The sequence below is a fragment of the Schistocerca serialis genome, chromosome 2 (assembly GCF_023864345.2).
Source record: "Schistocerca serialis cubense isolate TAMUIC-IGC-003099 chromosome 2, iqSchSeri2.2, whole genome shotgun sequence".
Taxonomy (NCBI): domain Eukaryota; kingdom Metazoa; phylum Arthropoda; class Insecta; order Orthoptera; family Acrididae; genus Schistocerca; species Schistocerca serialis.
In genome coordinates, this window is record NC_064639.1 from 798,534,522 (window position 1) to 798,553,339 (window position 18,818).

The 18,818-nt window shown below is 43.8% G+C and overlaps 1 protein-coding gene across 2 annotated transcripts in view; it reads right to left on the reverse strand.

The window, feature by feature from the left end:
• Window positions 1-18,818, reverse strand: part of LOC126458039 (uncharacterized) — a 425,031-nt gene that overhangs the window by 82,601 nt on the left and 323,612 nt on the right. For both annotated transcript variants that reach the window (XM_050094831.1, XM_050094830.1), the window contains exons 19-20: window positions 12,360-12,550; window positions 12,081-12,239 (exon numbers count right to left, since the gene is read on the reverse strand). In XM_050094831.1, coding sequence (XP_049950788.1) covers window positions 12,081-12,239; window positions 12,360-12,550 — 350 coding nt within the window. The remainder of the gene's footprint in view (window positions 1-12,080; window positions 12,240-12,359; window positions 12,551-18,818) is intronic.

Sequence of the window (18,818 nt, forward strand, 5' to 3'; positions counted from 1 at the left end):
ACGATGCTTCCCTGGGGAACACCTGATATCACTTCAGTTTTACTCAATGATTTTCCGTCTATTACTACAAACTGTAACCTTCCTGACAGGAAATCACGAATCCAGTCGCACAACTGAGACGATACCCCGTAGGCCCACAGCTTGATTAGAAGTTGCTTGTGAGGAACGGTGTCAAAATCTTTCCAGAAATCTAGAAATACGGAATCAACTTGAGATCCCCTGTCGATAGCGGCCATTACTTCGTGCGAATAAAGAGCTAGCTGTGTTGCACAAGAATGATGTTTTCTGAAACCATGCTGATTACGTATCAATACATCATTCCCTTCGAGGTGATTCATAATGTTTGAATGCAATATATGCTCCAAAACCCTACTGCAAACCGACGTCAATGATATAGGTCTCTAGTTCGATGGATTACTCCTACTACCCTTCTTAAACACTGGTGCGACCTGCGCCATTTTCCAATCTGTAGGTACAGATCTATTGGTGAGTGAGCAGTTGTATATGATTGCTAAGTGGGGAGCTATTGTATCAGCGTAATCTGAAAGGAACCTAATCGGTATACAATCTGGACCTGAAGACTTGCCCGTATCAAGCGATTTGAGTTGCTTCGCAACCTCTAAGGTATCTACTTCTAAGAAACTCATGCTAGCAGCTGTTTGTGTTTCAAATTCTGGAATATTCCATTCGTCTTCCCTGGTGAAGGAATTTCGGGAAACTGCGTTCAATAACTCCACTTTAGCGGCACAGTCGTCGGTAACAGTACCATCGGCACTGCGCAGCGAAGGTATTGGACTGCGTCTTGCCACTTGTGTACTTTACATACAACCAGAATTTCTTTGGATTTTCTACCAAATTTCGAGACAATGTTTTGTTGTGGAACCTATTAAAGGCATCTCGCATTGTAGTCCGTGCCAAATTTCGCACATCTGTAAATTTTAGCCAATCTTTGGGATTTCGCGTTCTTCTGAACTTTGTATGCTTTTTCCGTTGCCTCTGCAACAGCGTTCGGACCTGTTTTGTGTACCATGGGGGATCGGTTCCATCTCTTACCAGTTTATGAGGTATGAATCTCTCAATTGCTGTTGCTACTATATCTTTGAATTTGAGCCACATCTCGTCCACATTTGCATAGTCAGTTCAGAAGGAATGGAGATTGTCTCTTAGGAAGGCTTCTAGTGACACTTTATCCGCTTTTTTAAATAAAATTATTTTGCATTTGTTTCTGGTGGATTTGGAAGAAACAGTATTGAGCCTAGCTACAAAGACCTTGTGATCACTAATCCCTGTATCAGTCATGATGCTCTCTATTAGCTCTGGATTGTTTGTGGCTAAGAGGTCAAGTGTGGTTTCGCAACCATTTACAATTCATGTGGGTTCGTGGACTAACTGCTCAAAATAATTTTCGGAGAAAGCATTTAGGACAATCTCAGAAGATGTTTTCTGCCTACCACCGGTTCTGAACAAGTATTTTTGCCCACATATCGAGGGAAGGTTGAAGTCCCCACCAACTATAACCGTATGAGTGGGGTATTTATTTGTTACGAGACTCAAATTTTCTCTGAACTGTTCAGCAACTATATCATCGGAGTCTGGGGGTCGGTAGAAGGAGCCAATTATTAACTTATTTCGGCTGTTAAGTATAACCTCCACCCATACCAATTCGCACGGATTATCTACTTCGACTTCACTACAAGATAAATCACTACTGACAGACACAAACACTCCACCACCAATTCTGCCTAATCTATCTTTCCTGAATACCGTCTGAGACTTCGTAAAAATTTCTGCAGAACTTATTTCAGGCTTTAGCCAGCTTTCTGTACCTATAACGATTTCAGCTTCTGTGCTTTCTATTAGCGCTTGAAGCTCACGGACTTTCCCAGCACAACTACAACAATTTACAACTACAATTCTGACTGTTCCTTGATCCAAGCACGTCCTGTATTTGCCATGCACCCTTTGAGATTGCAGCCCACCCCGTACTTTCCTGAGGCCTTCTACCTAAAAAAACCGCCCAGTCCACGCCACACAGCCTCTGCTACCCGTGTAGCCACCAGCTGAGTGTAGTGAACTCCTGACCTATTCAGTGGAAGACGAAACCCCACCACCCTATGGCGCAAGTCAAGGAACCTGCAGCCAACACGGTCGCAAAACCGTCTGAGCCTCTGATTCAGGCCCTCCACCCGGCTCTGCAGCAAAGGTCTGCAGTCGGTTCTGTCAACGATTTTGTTTGAGATATTGTTCAGTCTGTTGTCATGTTGTATAAACATAGTCAGCACCAACAAATTAATGTGACATCCAACATCAATGGAAAACATTAGATTGTTTCTTGCTAAACGCAATTTTTTTAAATGGGATTTTATGTGCTCAACTGATCGATTGACCTAAAATTAGTCTAGTACGATATTTGATTCAACAAATTACAAGGGGACAGAATTGTTGAGCAAATTTATCTTCAGGAGATGAAATTTCAAGTACCGCCAACAGGCATACTTAAAAGTAGAAAGAAAAAAGCTCTCTCCATAGCAGAGTTGGTGAAAGAATGTCTTTGGTAGTGCTGTTACCAGGCTTTCAACTAAGAAGTGCAAATGGCTTCAGGTGAAAACAATAACTGTCTATACAGCTGCAATAACTCTGGGCTGTTGCCACAGAAACATACACAAAATTGTGTTACATGTGTGTTTGGGGTAGACACACATAGCAGCCCTGCCAAACCCACTACAACTGTCAGGGATTTTCTTTTGGCAATTCTACTATAGGTTTTCAAACTATCAGATCTTATCCCAGGGATGAAAGAGTGATAAGTTAGGGAAGATTGAAGAAGGGGCTGAATCTATGACTGAACATTTTCCGATACACTTTGTAATTTTTCTGCAGGAAAATCTTTCAAGCTTATGTAAGCTACTTTAACGACTAAGAATGAATTCCTTCATTCTTTTGATTAAATTCGAAATAAATCAATCATGACTCAAACCAAGAGTTATAGGAAAATTAACTTAGCTAAAATAATCTTAAAGGAAATTTCATGACTGAAATAATTAACAAAAATAACCAAAGTTGAAAACTCATGTGCAGTTGATTGATGCACAACACAAAGATGAAAGTAGCAGCACAAAAAATACCTATTGTGCTGTGCTGTAACCAAAATGACATAGTGAGTTATGTGATTGAAACAATACAATTTCAACACTGCAATCTTTGCTGAAGAGAATTCATTCTTATCTGTTGTTACAAATTTGTGTCTCAACTATGCATGAAGTTTCCTTCTTGTCTGCTTAACTTTGATTTGATAAGAACTTCTAACTTTTCTGTTCTGAGATCTTGCGTAACATTTTATTTCATTGGTCTCCTGTTTTTCCCTTCATTCAGAATACTGTGTGATATTGCTATTTTATCTGTCAATTTCTAACACTTTTCTCCTTTCTGTTAACAAAAGTTAATGTCTAAGTCACATTTTGAATGATTCTGTATATATTGTTGGCTGGTAAGAAGATTTTATACTGAAATGTAACGGCTGTTTCAACATTGAGGTCCCTTACTTTTTAGAGAAACTAGTAAAATAAATGACATTATGCGGTTGCGTCTAGTGTTCCATTAATTGGCAATGAATGGTGTTCTCATAAAAGGAAAAAGAAAATTATACATATGTTAAAACAGTTTCACAATTGGATTTGTTACAAATTATGACCAGCCCATATAGTATAACATTCTGTGGACTATCCTGTGAATCATGACGGTTTGCTAAACCCAGATAAAATCTACACAGTAGATTAATGACATGGATTGGTACAAGGCAAGCCTGTGTGTGGTTTTAGACAGTTTCCCATGCTCACTTAAGCAAATGTTGTGCTGTTCCCTAAACTCCACCTTAGCGAATACTGCACACCAACACTTAAAATATGGTACATGATTCACAGCCAAATGGTGCTCACAACTTTCCTCCCTTCGGTTACATTGATGAGTAAGGAAGAACATCCGGCTCAAAGTTAAATTATAAAATAAAATTTTCCAAAACCTTAAAAACATGGTCCTCAGGCTAGATGGAATAAACTCTGTGGAAAAGGAGAAGAAGAAGATTCATGATGAATTACAACAATTCTTACAGAACCATGAATTATCTCATGAAATTATGTGTAGCTTCCCCTTTATCCACGGGCAATACTTTTCTCCCTTTGCACTGAGGCAGTAGACAACAATGGGGATTATTGATTTTGAAGTACCACCTTTACTACTAACGGTAATCTTTATTTTCACTACTGAATTTTGAATAATGACATTCTCTTTTCATGTGAATACATGCCACATTGGGTCACATGTTCAATATGAGACAATACGTATAAAAGTACCTAAATACTCATTCCACAAGTAGTTGAATAATGGCATCCAACTGCTTATAGCATGAGCACTCAATTACTTGTATGCATTTTCCTCCCAAAATCTTGGCACAAGTTTGATGCAATGCATTAATAAAAAATTGAATGAGGAAATTTTGATACTGGCATCAAAAAATTAAGATTACCAACTGTGGAAGAGGCAGTTCTTTCTCATTCATAATTCCAATAATGATTTTTATATCGCTGATACCGTAGTGTTTGTTTTTGTACAAGGTACATTAAAATTATCATCAAACAGCAAAATATTACAGTTTTTATGTTTATACACAGGGCATTTCTCCTAAAAATTGTCATTAGGATTTTCTCTAGAGTTTTAGCAGATATCTGCAAAATCAATAGGTGGAGTCATCCCAAACAAATAGTGCTCATCGCATCTTTCAAGCAACACCCAATGTCACCAGAAAGCACTTATGGGAAACGGGAATACAGATAACTGTATATGCAACAAACTGTTCCCATAAATGTTTATACATACATATATTTCAGCACAAAGAAAGATACACGTGTACACTGTACAAGGTACAAATGCTGACTGGAACATTAACATGGCGGCTCGTCAGAGCAGTTAGAGTTCAAAGATCATGCTTTACGTCGTGCTATCAATGCCACAGAGCCCCCACCCCCACCGCAGTACGGAGTATGGCCTGTGGGAGCCTGAGGGGAGGTCGTGGTCGTGTGGGTGTCGGCATCGGAGTGAATAGTGCAAGGCAGCAGGTGCACGACTGGAAGCTCCATCTCAGTCAGGGCAGTATGCAAAGGCGCAGCAACAGGCTGCAGGTCCACATCATAATCTGCCAGCGGGGGCGCGCAATGTGTCAGCTGGCCCAGGAGTAAAGGTGTGGGAAGGGGTGCGGCGTGCGAGCGTGCCTGCCCCTAATGCAGATCGAGCCGTCCGAGGAGATGAATGCACGAACTCTTGATGGATTGCACTCTCAGGGGAGGGACATGGTATGCACTATCTTGACATCTAGTTCCTTGTTGAGTGTCTGTAAAGAGCATGAGCACATGATCGTCAAAAGTGACAATCGACACATTGTCAACGCGGGTAGGTGGAAACCCGCGAACTGCAGTGACGAATCATCAGGAGGAGAAGACCCTACCATGGTATGAGCTAACTCATTATCGGGTTCGGCAATGGAAAATTCGTCTGGATGGTCTGACTGGGACAGCAGAGTGGTATTGGTGTCCACGAAAGCAAGCTTGAGCCTGTGTAGCGAAACGGCCTACTTTAACCATAATGTTGAACATCGTCTCACCCCTCTGGAGTACTTCAAAGTGGCCGTGGTACGGGGTTGCATGGTTTGTCTTATTGAATCATCCCTGAGCATAATGTGGGAGCATTTGTTGAGTGCAGTTGGCACATAAGTGTCCGGCGGGGTATGATTGACAGGTGGGTGTAGCTGTGCATCTCTAAAGTGGGTGCGCATTCTACTAATAAAGTCTGGGAAGGTGGGGAAATCCTTGGGTGCTTAACGCAGGATAAGTTCCGCAGGTAGAACCAGGCTCTCGCCAAAAACGAATGCAGAGATGGTTCCCTGTAAGTCAGGTTTAAAGGTCGAACAGAGACCAAGTAACACCCAAGGAAGCACCTCACGCCAGAGGCAGTCATTGCATCTGAGTGCTGTTTTAAGGGTGCGGTGTCATCGTTCCACTAAACCGTTGCTTTGTGGATGGTAGGCTGTTGTATGAATTTTTTTAATGCCGCAAAGGTTACATAGAATCATGAAAAGTGCAGACTCGAACTGTCAACCCTGGTCGGTGGTGATGGTGGACGGGCAACAGAACCTAGCGATCCATGACGAGACGAATCCCTTGGCCACGGTTTCTGCTGTGATGTTGGGTACAGGAACACCTTCCACCCAATGAAACATGCGGTCGATTGTGGAGAGTATATATCTGTGGCCCTCTGACAGTGGCAGAGGGCCAATAAGTTTGATATGTACATGACAAAAACGTCCTTGCAGAATGTCAAATTTGCCAGGGGGGGGGGGGGGGGGGGGGGGAGAAGTGTGGCATCCAATTTTAAAATTTCAATTGCATTGGGAAATGCAGCTGCGTACCTGGGTTTGACAGTCCTGCTTAACATTTTTCCAAACAAAATGCTCGGTGATGAGGCCTGTGGTGGTGCAGATGCCAGGGTGGGTGAGGTTATGAAAGGCGTCAAAGGTTTGTCAGCACAATGTGGGAGGGAGCAGTAGAAGAATCGCACCACCCTTCATCCAAAATGCCGGGGAACTTGGCTTTGGTAAAAACATGCGATGTCTGAGGACCCATGAGGAGAGCTTGAGATTCCACATTAAGAGGCCTGGAGAGCGGTGAGGTCAGATAAATCGATGATGCATGAGACAGTATTGACCAGTCAAAAGAAATCAGCAGGGATGTTTTCCGTGCCTTTGATGTAGCGTACATCTGTAGTAAATTGAGAGACCAGGTCGAAGTAGCGGAAATGCCATGGGGCTGGGTCCTCGGGAGGGTTGCAGAAGGCATCCGCCACTGGTTTGTGGTCAGTAAGGATGAAGAAAGAACGGCCTTCGACGTCAGGGCGAAAGTGTTTGACGGCTTCACAGACCGCTAGAAGTTACCTATCATAAGCGGAATATTTCTTCTGTGCTATAGACAGTTTTTTACAGAAGAAATGAAGGGGTGAAACCATGTTGCCTTTCTGTGTTGCTGTAATACTGCCCCCACAATGTCGCTGGCATCTGTAGTGATGAACAACTCGGCAGATGGATCGGGGTGGGCGAGTACAACGGCATGAGCTAATACTATCTTTAGAGCCCTTAAGGCCTCTAGCATAGGTTCAGTCCAACGGACTGGCTTAAGGCCCAAAGTCTGTTTGCCGGACAGCGAGTCCATCAGCAGGGCCTGCACAGCAGCAGCAGTAGTTAGATGTTGGCAGTAGTAATTTTTAGTACCCAGGAAATGTCGGAGTTCTTTGTTTGTAGCCGGGAGTGGCAATGATGTGATAGCCTGCACGCGGGAATTGGGAGGCTGTACTCCGTCTGCAGAGACAGTGTAACCCAAAAATGTCACAGAAGACCGATGCAATTGGAATTTATCTTTGTTGACCTCAACACTGTTGGAGCTCAGGGTCTGGAGGACCTTGGATAAATGATCTTAGTGGTCCTTAGTCGACTTGCTGAAAATGAGGATGTCACCCAGGTATGCAAAGCAGAACTCGAATTGTCATAAGATTGAGTCAATGAAATGTTGCCACATTTGTGTCGCATTCTTTAAGCCGAATGGCATGAAGTTGTATTGGAACAAACCGAGTGGCAAGATGATAGCAGTCTTTGGAATGTCTTCCAGCGCTATGGGAATCTGGTGATAGTCATGTTTACAGTCAATCACACTGAAGATTATGGCACCCGATAACATATGGGTGAAGTCGTTTATGTTCGGCACAGGGTAATTGTCCATAATGGTACAAGCGTTTAAGCATCTGTAATCACCACACATATGAAAAGAACCGTCGTGTTTGGTGATGAGGTGAATCAGTGAAGACCAATTGCGGAACAGAACCGTCATGTTTGGTGATGAGGTGAATCAGTGAATACCAATTGCTGTCCGATGGTTGTAGAATGCCTGCCTCCAGAAGTTCGTTAATTTGCTGCTGGGCCACGTGCAACTTAATGGGGTTGAGGTGTCTACCTTTGTGCCTAATAGGAATGCCGGTAGTGATAATTATCTTGTGTGTCGGCAGTAGTAATTATCTTGTGAGTCGTTCCGTCAGTGACGGAAGAGACTGAGAAATGCACACGAGGCTGAGTAACATCCTGATGTAAAGTTTTGGGACAAGTGGGGTACGATGAGGCGTAGCTGTTAGCGCGAGTGGTAAAAGGCAGCGCGGAGGTCACATGCCTGTTACGTGAGCATGGCAAGCGCTTGTTTGGAGAGATCGACTGCGCGTGCAGCACGGAGTGGATTGGGGCGCGCAGCGACTGCCTGTTGTTAGCTTTGCCTTGAGTAACCGGCACAGGCAAGAGAAGCGTTGGCGTCATGCGGGGAACGGTGATGGCCGCCAAATAATGTGGTTGGCGCGTGAGAGAGGGGGGATGTTTACCAACACGCGGCCGGCTGTCTGCGCGGTGGGCGTGTTCGCATTGTGCGCACGACTGTCATTAGAAGCACTGTTTGAAACACATGGCACTGCATGTAGTGTGTGTGTGGCGGGTGCAGAGATCACTGAACGCGAATTGTCACACGCAATGAATGTTTCTGAACTAACCTCATGAGTGTCCATGCTGGTGTCTGCTGACGAGGGTCGATCAGGTGAAGGAACTGTGGACTGCAGTTGCAGCAGTGAGGTACGAGCCACGGTGAGCTCATCATAAGTGTGAGCAATGCATTGTTTCAACTCGTTGTTTTGCCGATGGAGTTGTGCTGCTGCATTGTACTCTGACAGTAGATTAGTGATGCAGGTCACAATTTTGTCCGCGAGGGTAGAGCACTCACGAACCAAATCACATGTAGCGACGTAAACGGAACAACGAGCGTAAGTGCCTGAGCACGGTATCTGAGTGTCAGAAGGGTGGTGCAGCACTGAACCTTGAACTATGTTTGGGGAGAGTTTGTAATGGGAGAAGAAATCCATACCGAGAATTAGTTCATCATTGTTGACGATGTAAAAAGTCCACGGGAAATGTAGAGAAGGAGATAGATGCACCATAACTTTAGCAGAGCTGACAGTTTGTAATGTTGATTCCTTGACAACGCATAGAAGCGACTTTGTCAGTGAAAAAACAGGAGGAGCCACTGATGTAGGTATGATGGACACGTCAGCACCTGTGTCGACTAGGATAACAAGCCGTGACGAAATGTTGGTCACGTATAAATGACCGCTCGGCCAAGAGGACAAGTGGACAGAGTGCAATGTTTGAGGATGCCTGTGAAGTTCCCCGCAGGACTCGGCATCTTTTAGATCCTGCGGTCAGCATTTGGGTGTTGGCAAGGTAATCTGTACTTCTTGGCCTCATCCCCGAAAATCTTGTGGTATCAGCGGTATGGATGAGCTGGATGTGACGGTGGCGATGATTGTGACAGCGGAGGAGGTTTGTCCTTGTTGATCTGTTCCAGAATGTAAACCGGGATATATGGTGCATGTGCAATTCTTGAGTGCTTCGGAAGAGGAGAGAGCGAATGAGTACCGCCCGGTGGTATGGATGGAATGGAGGCGGAATGAGCCCTGCCTCTGCCCGCAGGTGGCCAGTAAACAGGCGGTGTAGTGCAAACGAGCAGTGAGAGGTGTGCTGGTTGTTTTTGTTGCAGTAGTGCATACAGCTGATCTGCGATGTAAAGGCGAGAGCTAATAGACTCAAAGGAATGCAGTAGTAGGTGTATCTGCAGGTCGGTAGGTAACTTGGCAGACCATACTCCCCAGAGGGTAACGTCCAGCATCGTGTATTCACTCACAAATAGCCAAAGGCGGCACCAGAGTTGTGATGGAGTGTGGTCCCCCAGGTGTTCCTCGTACAAGATTTGATTACTAACTCCTGTGGTGAGCAGGTGAGTTGGTCAAATACTGTATTCTTGGCAAACTCGTATTTTGACGGCGCAAGTGGCGAAAGGAGGCGGTCACTTATTAAATCTGAGTGGTCAGGGAATTGCGTGATGAGACATAGAAATTTAGAGTTGTCATCGGTCACCTGATGTAACTCGAAAAGGTGCTCCACAAGTGCAAACCATGAAATGGGGTTGTCCTCATATAAAGGAGGTAGCTTCAGCAGACAGCCAGGGCTGGGGCGAGGGTGGCTTCGGCGTATCTTGGAAGGCCTACTGTCCCGTGGTAGGATACGCTGTCCTATAATCCTGCACTACTGGCGTGGACATGTTACTAGCAAACATGTCCCAAACAATTGCCTGTTGCAATGTCCCTGGTGAGTCACGTAAGCACGACATGGCAGGCAAGGTTGGAACCATGGGAATGAACGGATGAGCAGCATGTGAGGTAGGCTTGTAAACTGGACCAGAGGTTAAAGGCACAGTACTTAAATTTTCCACCTTGGAAATGACACAGAGGACCGGTGCGGCAGGCACATACGGTACTGCGGAAGGAGATAGCGATTTGTTGGTCGGAATCAGGGCCCCCAATGAGTGAGAGGGGGTAGGGAGGAGGGGGTGGGGGGGGGGGGGGGGGGTTGGTACTTGGTGTGGAAACAGCGAGAGTTTTCTGTGCACATCGGAAACGCACCCCATGTTGTAGGACCATAAATCACTGGTAAAACCTCTTGGTGGTCAAATTGTCGTGGTACAACGTTCCTCGATGGTAGAGGGCCGTCGGGTGTGCTCGAACCCATGTGGTCGAGAAACTGGGCGACAGATCTGGTGGTTGAGCCTGGCGAACTTGATGTATAGAAATGTCCATTATTAAAATCTGAGGAGGGCAAAACTGCATGTGCGTTTTGCACAAATGGCAGCATTGTACACAGCATTATTGTATCCGATGTTGCGGCACATAGAGGATCGAAGCACGTGTGCAAATTTGGGTCCCTTTGAACACTACACGAGTGATTGGTCATTACACAATTCTGGAAATCGTCCACTTCACCTTTCACATGTCGGCATGCACAGTCCGGCAACATGAAACCTGAGTCCATTGTTTGAGGTAATGGCGTAACACTCGGCCATTGTAGAGCTGCAAAGTTTGAGGTTAACTTCGTTGGAGATCAGAATCACTGTCTGATGAAACAACCGTTGGCAGGGGATTGGAGTGGCCTGGTAGTAGTAGCTGAACCTCCAAATCCTCATATAAAATGTTGGGTGAGCAACCATGGCATCGAACGTAAAAACTGTTGATTCCACACAGCCGGCACAGAAGTCGTGGAAGACATAGAAACTTCGGGGTCACCAATATGGGAAACGGGAATACGCATAACTGTATACGCAACAAACTGTTCGCATAAATGTTTATACATGCATATATTTCAGCACAAAGAAAGATACACGTGTACACTGTACAAGGTACAAAGGCTGACTGGAACATTAACATGGCGGCTTGTCAGAGCATTTAGAGTTCAAAGATCATGCTTTATGTGGTCGATGTGACCTATCGACGCCACACACTGATTAGTTTCCTGTTACAGACAAAATTATTTTTAAAGTGGAATTTTACATGCCAGTTCAATATAGCAATCCAGGTTAGTCTAGCATAATATTTATTTTATTGATTTTCACTAACAATGACAGGAAGACTCGAAGAACAAGCAGTACTCAAGCAGCAATAGCACTGGCCTGGCTGACACTGATTGATACAGCACAGCATGCAGTGCTACTGAGTCCCTTGTGGATTGCTGCTTATTCTTCGTGTTTTACTGTCCCTGTTAATAAATATCGATAAAACAAATATCGGACTGGACCAAAGTTGGGAATGCTCCATTGAATGGGGACATAAACTTCTAATTTAAAAATAATTTTCTTTGTAACTGGAAAGAAACTGATGTCTTCCGTTGGCGCTGGGCACCACATGAAAGATATGATGAGAAGTAATTGTTTGGGCTGGCTCCAGCTACACATTGAAAAAATGAAATTACAAATACCTGCTGAAACAAGAGAAAAAATGTGGCCTAACAACTCTAAGGAGACAGCATAGATAATGCATAATCAGATGTGTACTTGTTTCCTAATAGATGACATTATGAATGTGGAGCAATGTGACTAAAATGTTATAAGTACTTGCATTCATACCTTTGTGTTGATTCCCTGCCCACACTCAACTCCTCCATGAATCACAGCAACTGTACCATCATCAGCGTAAATAGATACAACTGAATGATAATTACCCAGATATATAAAAGGATATCTCATAATTACCATTGCCATTCCCCTTTTTCGCCATCGATTTTCCTGTAACAAATAAATCTCATATTAGGTGTCACTGGAACTTGATATTATTTGAAATACAAGATCATTTGAAATTTAATTAATCTTCAGATTTTAGGATTAGACTTTCACTCATCAACCTACCTTGTTGAAGGTTTCCACTGCCTTTTTCCTTTCATCATATTGTGCAGACGACTTCAAATCATTGATAATACCAACCAGTGTATCATCATCTTTTGTTAAGTTTGCAAGTCTGATTTCCAATGGATCCATTTTAAGATCATTTGCTATATGTTCCATTATAGTTTCTACCATTGCATTTCCTTCTAAGGAACCTGGTACAAAGCATCAATTATTAAGAAAGAAAGGGTGACATTTACAAAGGATGTCAATAACTTTTATAATTTTGGCATAAAATATCAGTTAGTTCATTCACAACCAGCACAATAATTATGAAATGAGATAAAAATGAAATATCAACAGTTATTCCAATCCTAAATCAATTATCTATTCTCTGACTGCACATACAATGTGATCTGGATATTTGTAATGTTATCAGTCCACTTTAGAAATTCTGAATCAACTACAAGACACTGAACTAGTGCTTGAGGAAACTGCAGTATCCGGAAAGAAAGGACAGAGTGAATGTAAATTGTAGCTTATATAGAGCATTATATGTGTAATATGTGATGAAGATTGCAGAAGAGCGACACTCACACTCAGAGGCAACCTCTTTTGTATGACCAGAAACATTAGGGTTATACAAAGCTTAATCATTAAAGGACTGTCAGTAATATGAAAGCAAGTATTGGTATGCTTTCACAACATCAAACAATTGAGTGTCATCAAACAATGGAAAATCCAGGATGGAATGTAACAATACCAGAGAAGGAAATTGCTACTCACCATATAGCGGAGATGCTGAGTCGCGATAGGCACAATAAAAAATTCACACAATTAAAGCTTTCAGCCATTAAGGCCTTTGTCAGCAGTAGACACACATACACACATGCACTCACTCACACTCACATAAACACAACTTGCACACACATCTGCAGTCTCAGGGAGCTGAGGCCACACTGCGAACAGCAGCACCAGTGCATGATGGCAGTGGCGACTGGGTGGGGGTAAGGAGGAGGCTGGGGTGGGGAGGGGGAGGGATAGTATGGTGGGAGTGGCAGACAGTCAAGTGTTGCAGTTTATATGGAGGGCAGGAGAGAAGGTGAAGAGGGGGGAGGGGGTAAGTAGCGGAAATGAGAGAAATAATTTTTGCGTTTTTTGCACCACCATGGATCCATGCTCCTTTCATCTGCACCAATACGGAAAAGTTCCTTATTCCTAGAGAGATCCCAGTCCCACATACTGTTCCTGCATTGTTGCTTGGCACTTGAAATTCTCGCTAATGGACTTACCATCAAATTACCCATCTCTGGTTGCCACCCCTCCTTCCACAGTGACCTCCACCTGTTCAGATTCCGCCAATCCTCAGCCCTCACCAACATAGTCTTGCAAAACCATATCAACCAAGCCCAATCCTCCTTGCAGTACCTTCTCTCCATCCGCAAAATTCTCCTGCTATGCAATCCCAAATTCCTGGAACCCATAACATACACTGAAACCCTTGCCCTGCAGGAACTTGAGCAACATGCACAATGCCACCTCAAAAAACTCTCCATCCTACTCACTTCCTACGCTCGCCTCGGAGTAACGTTGTCCACCACTTCTACAACCACCTCCAAACCTCCCCCATGCCCCCTCATAACTGACATACCATGTCTTGCAGACCTGCTACATTTACCCCACCCTGCAAAATTCCTCCCACCACCACAAAGAACTCAAAACCTAAATAGACCCGCAACACAGTAATGAACCTTTCCTCCAGAAGCCTTAGTCCCACAGAACTATCAGTCTTTTCCAAAGACCTCACCTTTTTCCCCAGTCCCAAATTCAACCATGCTGGACTAGTTAAAGACCTTCTCTCCTTCTCCCAGTCCCTACAGTGGAAACACTTTTTCGCTACCAACCCAACCAATCAGACTCAAACAAAGACCAATATTGAACCTTGCCAAACTCAGTTCACTCCTATATCCAACCACGATACACCCCCACTGCCTCCAAACCACCCCCTGTTTACTTTCCAGAATTTCTTAACCTTGAACCTTCCCTCAACATAATTCCCAAATCCCTCAACATGCAAACGAACCTTACATCCACAGAAAGAACCACAGTCCACCATCTAAAAACTGATCCCAACCTTATAATCCTACCTGCTGACAAAGGCTCCACCACCGCTGTTTTGAACTGCATGGATTACGTGGCAGAAGGACTCCATCAGCTGTCAGATACTTCCACCTACAAATGATGCCACAGTGATCCCATTCCAGTAATCCAGCAGGATCTCCAGTCACTACTCAAACCCTTAGGCCCATCCCAGAACCTCTCCCCAGAGTCCATCTCCCTACTTACCCCTACCACTCCCCACACTCCCACCTTCTACATGCTTCCTAAAGTCCATAAACCCAACCACCCAGGACACCCCATTGTGGCCGGTTACTGTGCCCACACTGAGAGAATCTCTGCTCTCGTAGACCAACGCCTTCAACCTATTACCCAGAACCTATCCTCCTACATAAAAGATACCAACCATTTCCTCGACCGACTCTCCACAGTTCCTGTCCCTTTACCACACGGTGCCCTACTCGTCACTATTGATGCCACCTCCCTGTACACTAACATTCCTAATGCCCATGGCCTTACCGCTGTCGAACACTACCTTTCCAGATGCCCTATTGTTTCCAAACCAACAACCTCCTTCCTAGTTTCCATGACCAACTATATCCTCACCCACAACTACTTCTCTTTTGAAGGCATTACCTACAAACAAATCCGCAGTATGACTATGGGCACCTGCATGGCACCATCCTATGCTAAACTATTCATGGGCCATCTAGAGGAATCCTTCCCAAAAACCCAGAACCCTAAACCCCTCACCTGATTCAGATTCACTGATGACATCTTTGCTATCTGGATTGAAGGTGAGGACACCTTATTCACATTCCTCCAGAATCTCAACACCTTCTCCCCCATTTGCTTCACCTGGTCCTGCTCAACCCAACAAGCCACCTTCCTAGATGTTGACCTCCATCTCTGAGATGGCTACATCAGTACCTCCATCCATATCAAACCTACTAACCACCAGCAATACCTCCGACCGTGGTATTCCGCCGTCCACCGAACCTACACAATATACTCGTCCATCCTTACACAACACCTGCTCCCAATCCCTTACCTCACGGCTCATACCCCTGTAATAGACCTAGATGCAAGACCTGTCCCATACATCCTCCTACCACCACATACTCCAGTCCGGTCACTAACATCACCTACCCCATCAAAGGCAGGCCTACCTGTGAAACCAGTCATGTGATTTACAAGCTAAACTGCAACCTCTGTGCTGCATTATATGTAGGCATGACAACCAACAAGCTGTCTGTCTGCATGAACGGCCAAACCTTTGTTAGTCACTGTTCTCACCCATCCAGGCCCCTCCCTGTCCCATTCCAGCACTACATAGCCGTCATTTCACTGCCACACCCAGTCTTTTAATTTCTTTTATTTATCTCCTTTCTGCTACTTACCCCCTCCCCCTCTGCACCTACTCTCCTGCCCTCCATCTAAACTGCAACACTTCACTGTCCACCACTCCCACCATACTATCCCTCCCCCTCCCTGCTCCAGCCTCCTCCTTACCCCCATCCAGTCACCACTCCCATCATTCAATGGTGCTGCTATTCACAGTATGGTCTCAGCTCTCTGAGACTGCAGATGTGTGTGCAAGTGCCGTTTATGTGAGTGTGTGTGTGTGCGTGTATGTATGTGTGTGTACTGCTGACAAAGGCCTTAATTGTGTGAATCTTTTTATTGTGCCTATCACAACTCAGCATATCCACTAATTGAGTATCATCATGAGACAAAAGACTGGTCTCCAGGAACTGGGTTTGTCATACTGTGCCATTTCAACTCACACAGGGCAATGGTGCCACCTAACATCACTATGGAAACTGAGTAGCTGCAGCAATATTACTGTCAACTGTTATGGTGGTATTACCCCAGTGTCCTTTGATGAATCCCGCATATAAGCTGGATCGGGGCTGATCTAAGCTAGTTGTCATTCAACAGGTAATGTTTTAATACAGTGGACATGCATGCCAATTTACAATTATTTACTTTTGGGACTCTTACTAACAAGTGGAACTCTGATCTTACATGAACTAGATTTAGGTTGGATTGTTTACTTATAGACAGCTTACAGCATTCGAAGGAGCATTACTTTTGAGTGTAGATTGGTAGTGGCAACAACCCAGTACCTGCGATGCATACAAATTAGACTTTAAACATCTTTGTGGTTAAGTGAAAATGTGGATTTGGAAGAACTACGCCAACCACTAATCCAAATCATCTGGGGTTCTAAAGAGCTAATGGTGCCAACATTACAGGCAGTGCAAGTGTTAGCAAATGTAACAGGAACATGTATTATTACCCTGTTCATGGCTTTTCCACCATTTAACAAACAAAGAGAAGAATGGGATGTTTACTGCCAACAATTTAAATTTTATGGTTTGCTAAATTTATGACACAGAAAGACAATAGGCCATGTTACTGAACTGTACCATCTAATACAGAAACTAAATCACTAATGAATTAAGTAAATCTTGGTTGTCTATAATGTTTTCTTTATTACTAGAAAATTTTTCAACAAAGAAACTTGTTACTGCACCAAGGCTGGAATTTTGGCAGTGGAAAAATCCCCCCAACCCCCTGTCACTTTTATGCAGACTGGAGCACCATCATATATGAATTAAGTGGGAATTGCAATTTTGAATGTTTGGCCAAGCAAAAGTAGACTGACTCTCTAATCAGGGATGTTAAAGTGCACCTTACCCTCGAGTTGGAAGTGAGAAACACGCACAGATAAAATCAGATCTTTCTCTGATGGAAGTAAGCTAAATAACTCAAACTCATGAAACTGCCTGTGCAGCTCAGAATTTGTTTACATAGGAAGAAACCATTGTGACAGTTCACTGGCACTGGTTGTGCAGGACATCATGCCACCTCTGGTGAGGCTCCAGCTTTTCCCATGGTCTAGATAACCTCCTAAACAACTGCATCAACAGCTATGTCAGCAGCAGTGCCACTGCTCAGCTGTAAACATCGCTTTATTCAAAACACATGATCCCGTTGGCATGCAACACTCCACAGGTGTGGAAAAAAATGGAACACTTGCAAGAGGTACGTTTTACCAGTTCTGCAGCAAATATTCCACAATCTTTGCAAATGAACCCAGTGAATGATAAATTTACTAAAGTACAAACATTTCAGACTGTAGCCCAACAAATGATCTTTGATGCATTTGTAGGCTAATACTCAATGAAGTTATTCCATGACACTGGTGCTTCTGTGCCCTTGCTAAATCTACCCACTTAGTTTTGTTTATAAGCAGATAAGACAAACCTTTGGGCCTGTAGATGCCATAATGTGGCTCTACTAGGGAAACTTTCCATTTAACTCATTTAGAAACAAGATACTCATCCACTAAATTTACTTGTGGTAGCTGACCACAGGGAGAAAAATGTTTTTGGGGTAGAGTTTTTCAATGTATTTGGATTTACAGTTTGTGAAATAGTAGACACCATGCAATCCAAATGACCTTGTGCCACCCTAAAAGCTCTCTGATAGGTATGCTCAAATCTTCTCAACTAGATTGGGGAAGGAGATTGATTTCAAAGCTAATGTCACACTTAAGGTGGCAGCTATCCTGTGCTTCTTCAAAGCTCATCAAGCCTCCAGCTCTAAAGGATGCTCTCAAAACAGAACTGGACAGAGTCACTCATGAAAATGTGTTAGCACCTGTTCCCCACAGTCAATGGTAACAGTATGCAAGCGCAAAGATGTTCTGAGACTTTGCAATAACTTTAAGGTGAAAATTAACAACATCTATAGTGGAAATTTACTCCCTACCTACCTTGGATGAAGTTCACAAAAATTACCACAGTGAAATCCACTGCACCTAAACCAGGAGGTTCTGTTGTGGGTCTCAGATGAAGACTACTGCTGCACCCTGCTGTGCCTCCTGCAGATTGCCCATATGTACGTATCAGATGAAATGTTTGGTGTGGCAACATGTATTCTTACCCAATACTGGCTCCGACATTGTGAACCTTCTCTACAAATGTTTCACCTGTCAGGCCCTTCAAGACACACTATCCAGTGATTCTCTCTATGATACAACTCTGCAGAACTTTGGAAATATGTTCACCTAGATTTCACTGATCTGATTTTGAGCTTTTTTGGTTGGCTGTGACTGATTCTTTTTCTTATTTCCATTTTGTGTTCCACAAATCCCAGGTCATTTCTGCTGCTACTCAAGTGGTCTTGGAAGAAAGCTTTTTCCTTAAAGGTATCTCGTGGATGTTGATCTCAAGTAAGATGGTACTTACATCCCATGACTTAGAACAGTTTTGCACTCATAACAGGATTCACCACCTTCAAAGGATGCCTTTTCACTCATCCTAACACATATGCAGAAAACTTTACCTGCACCTT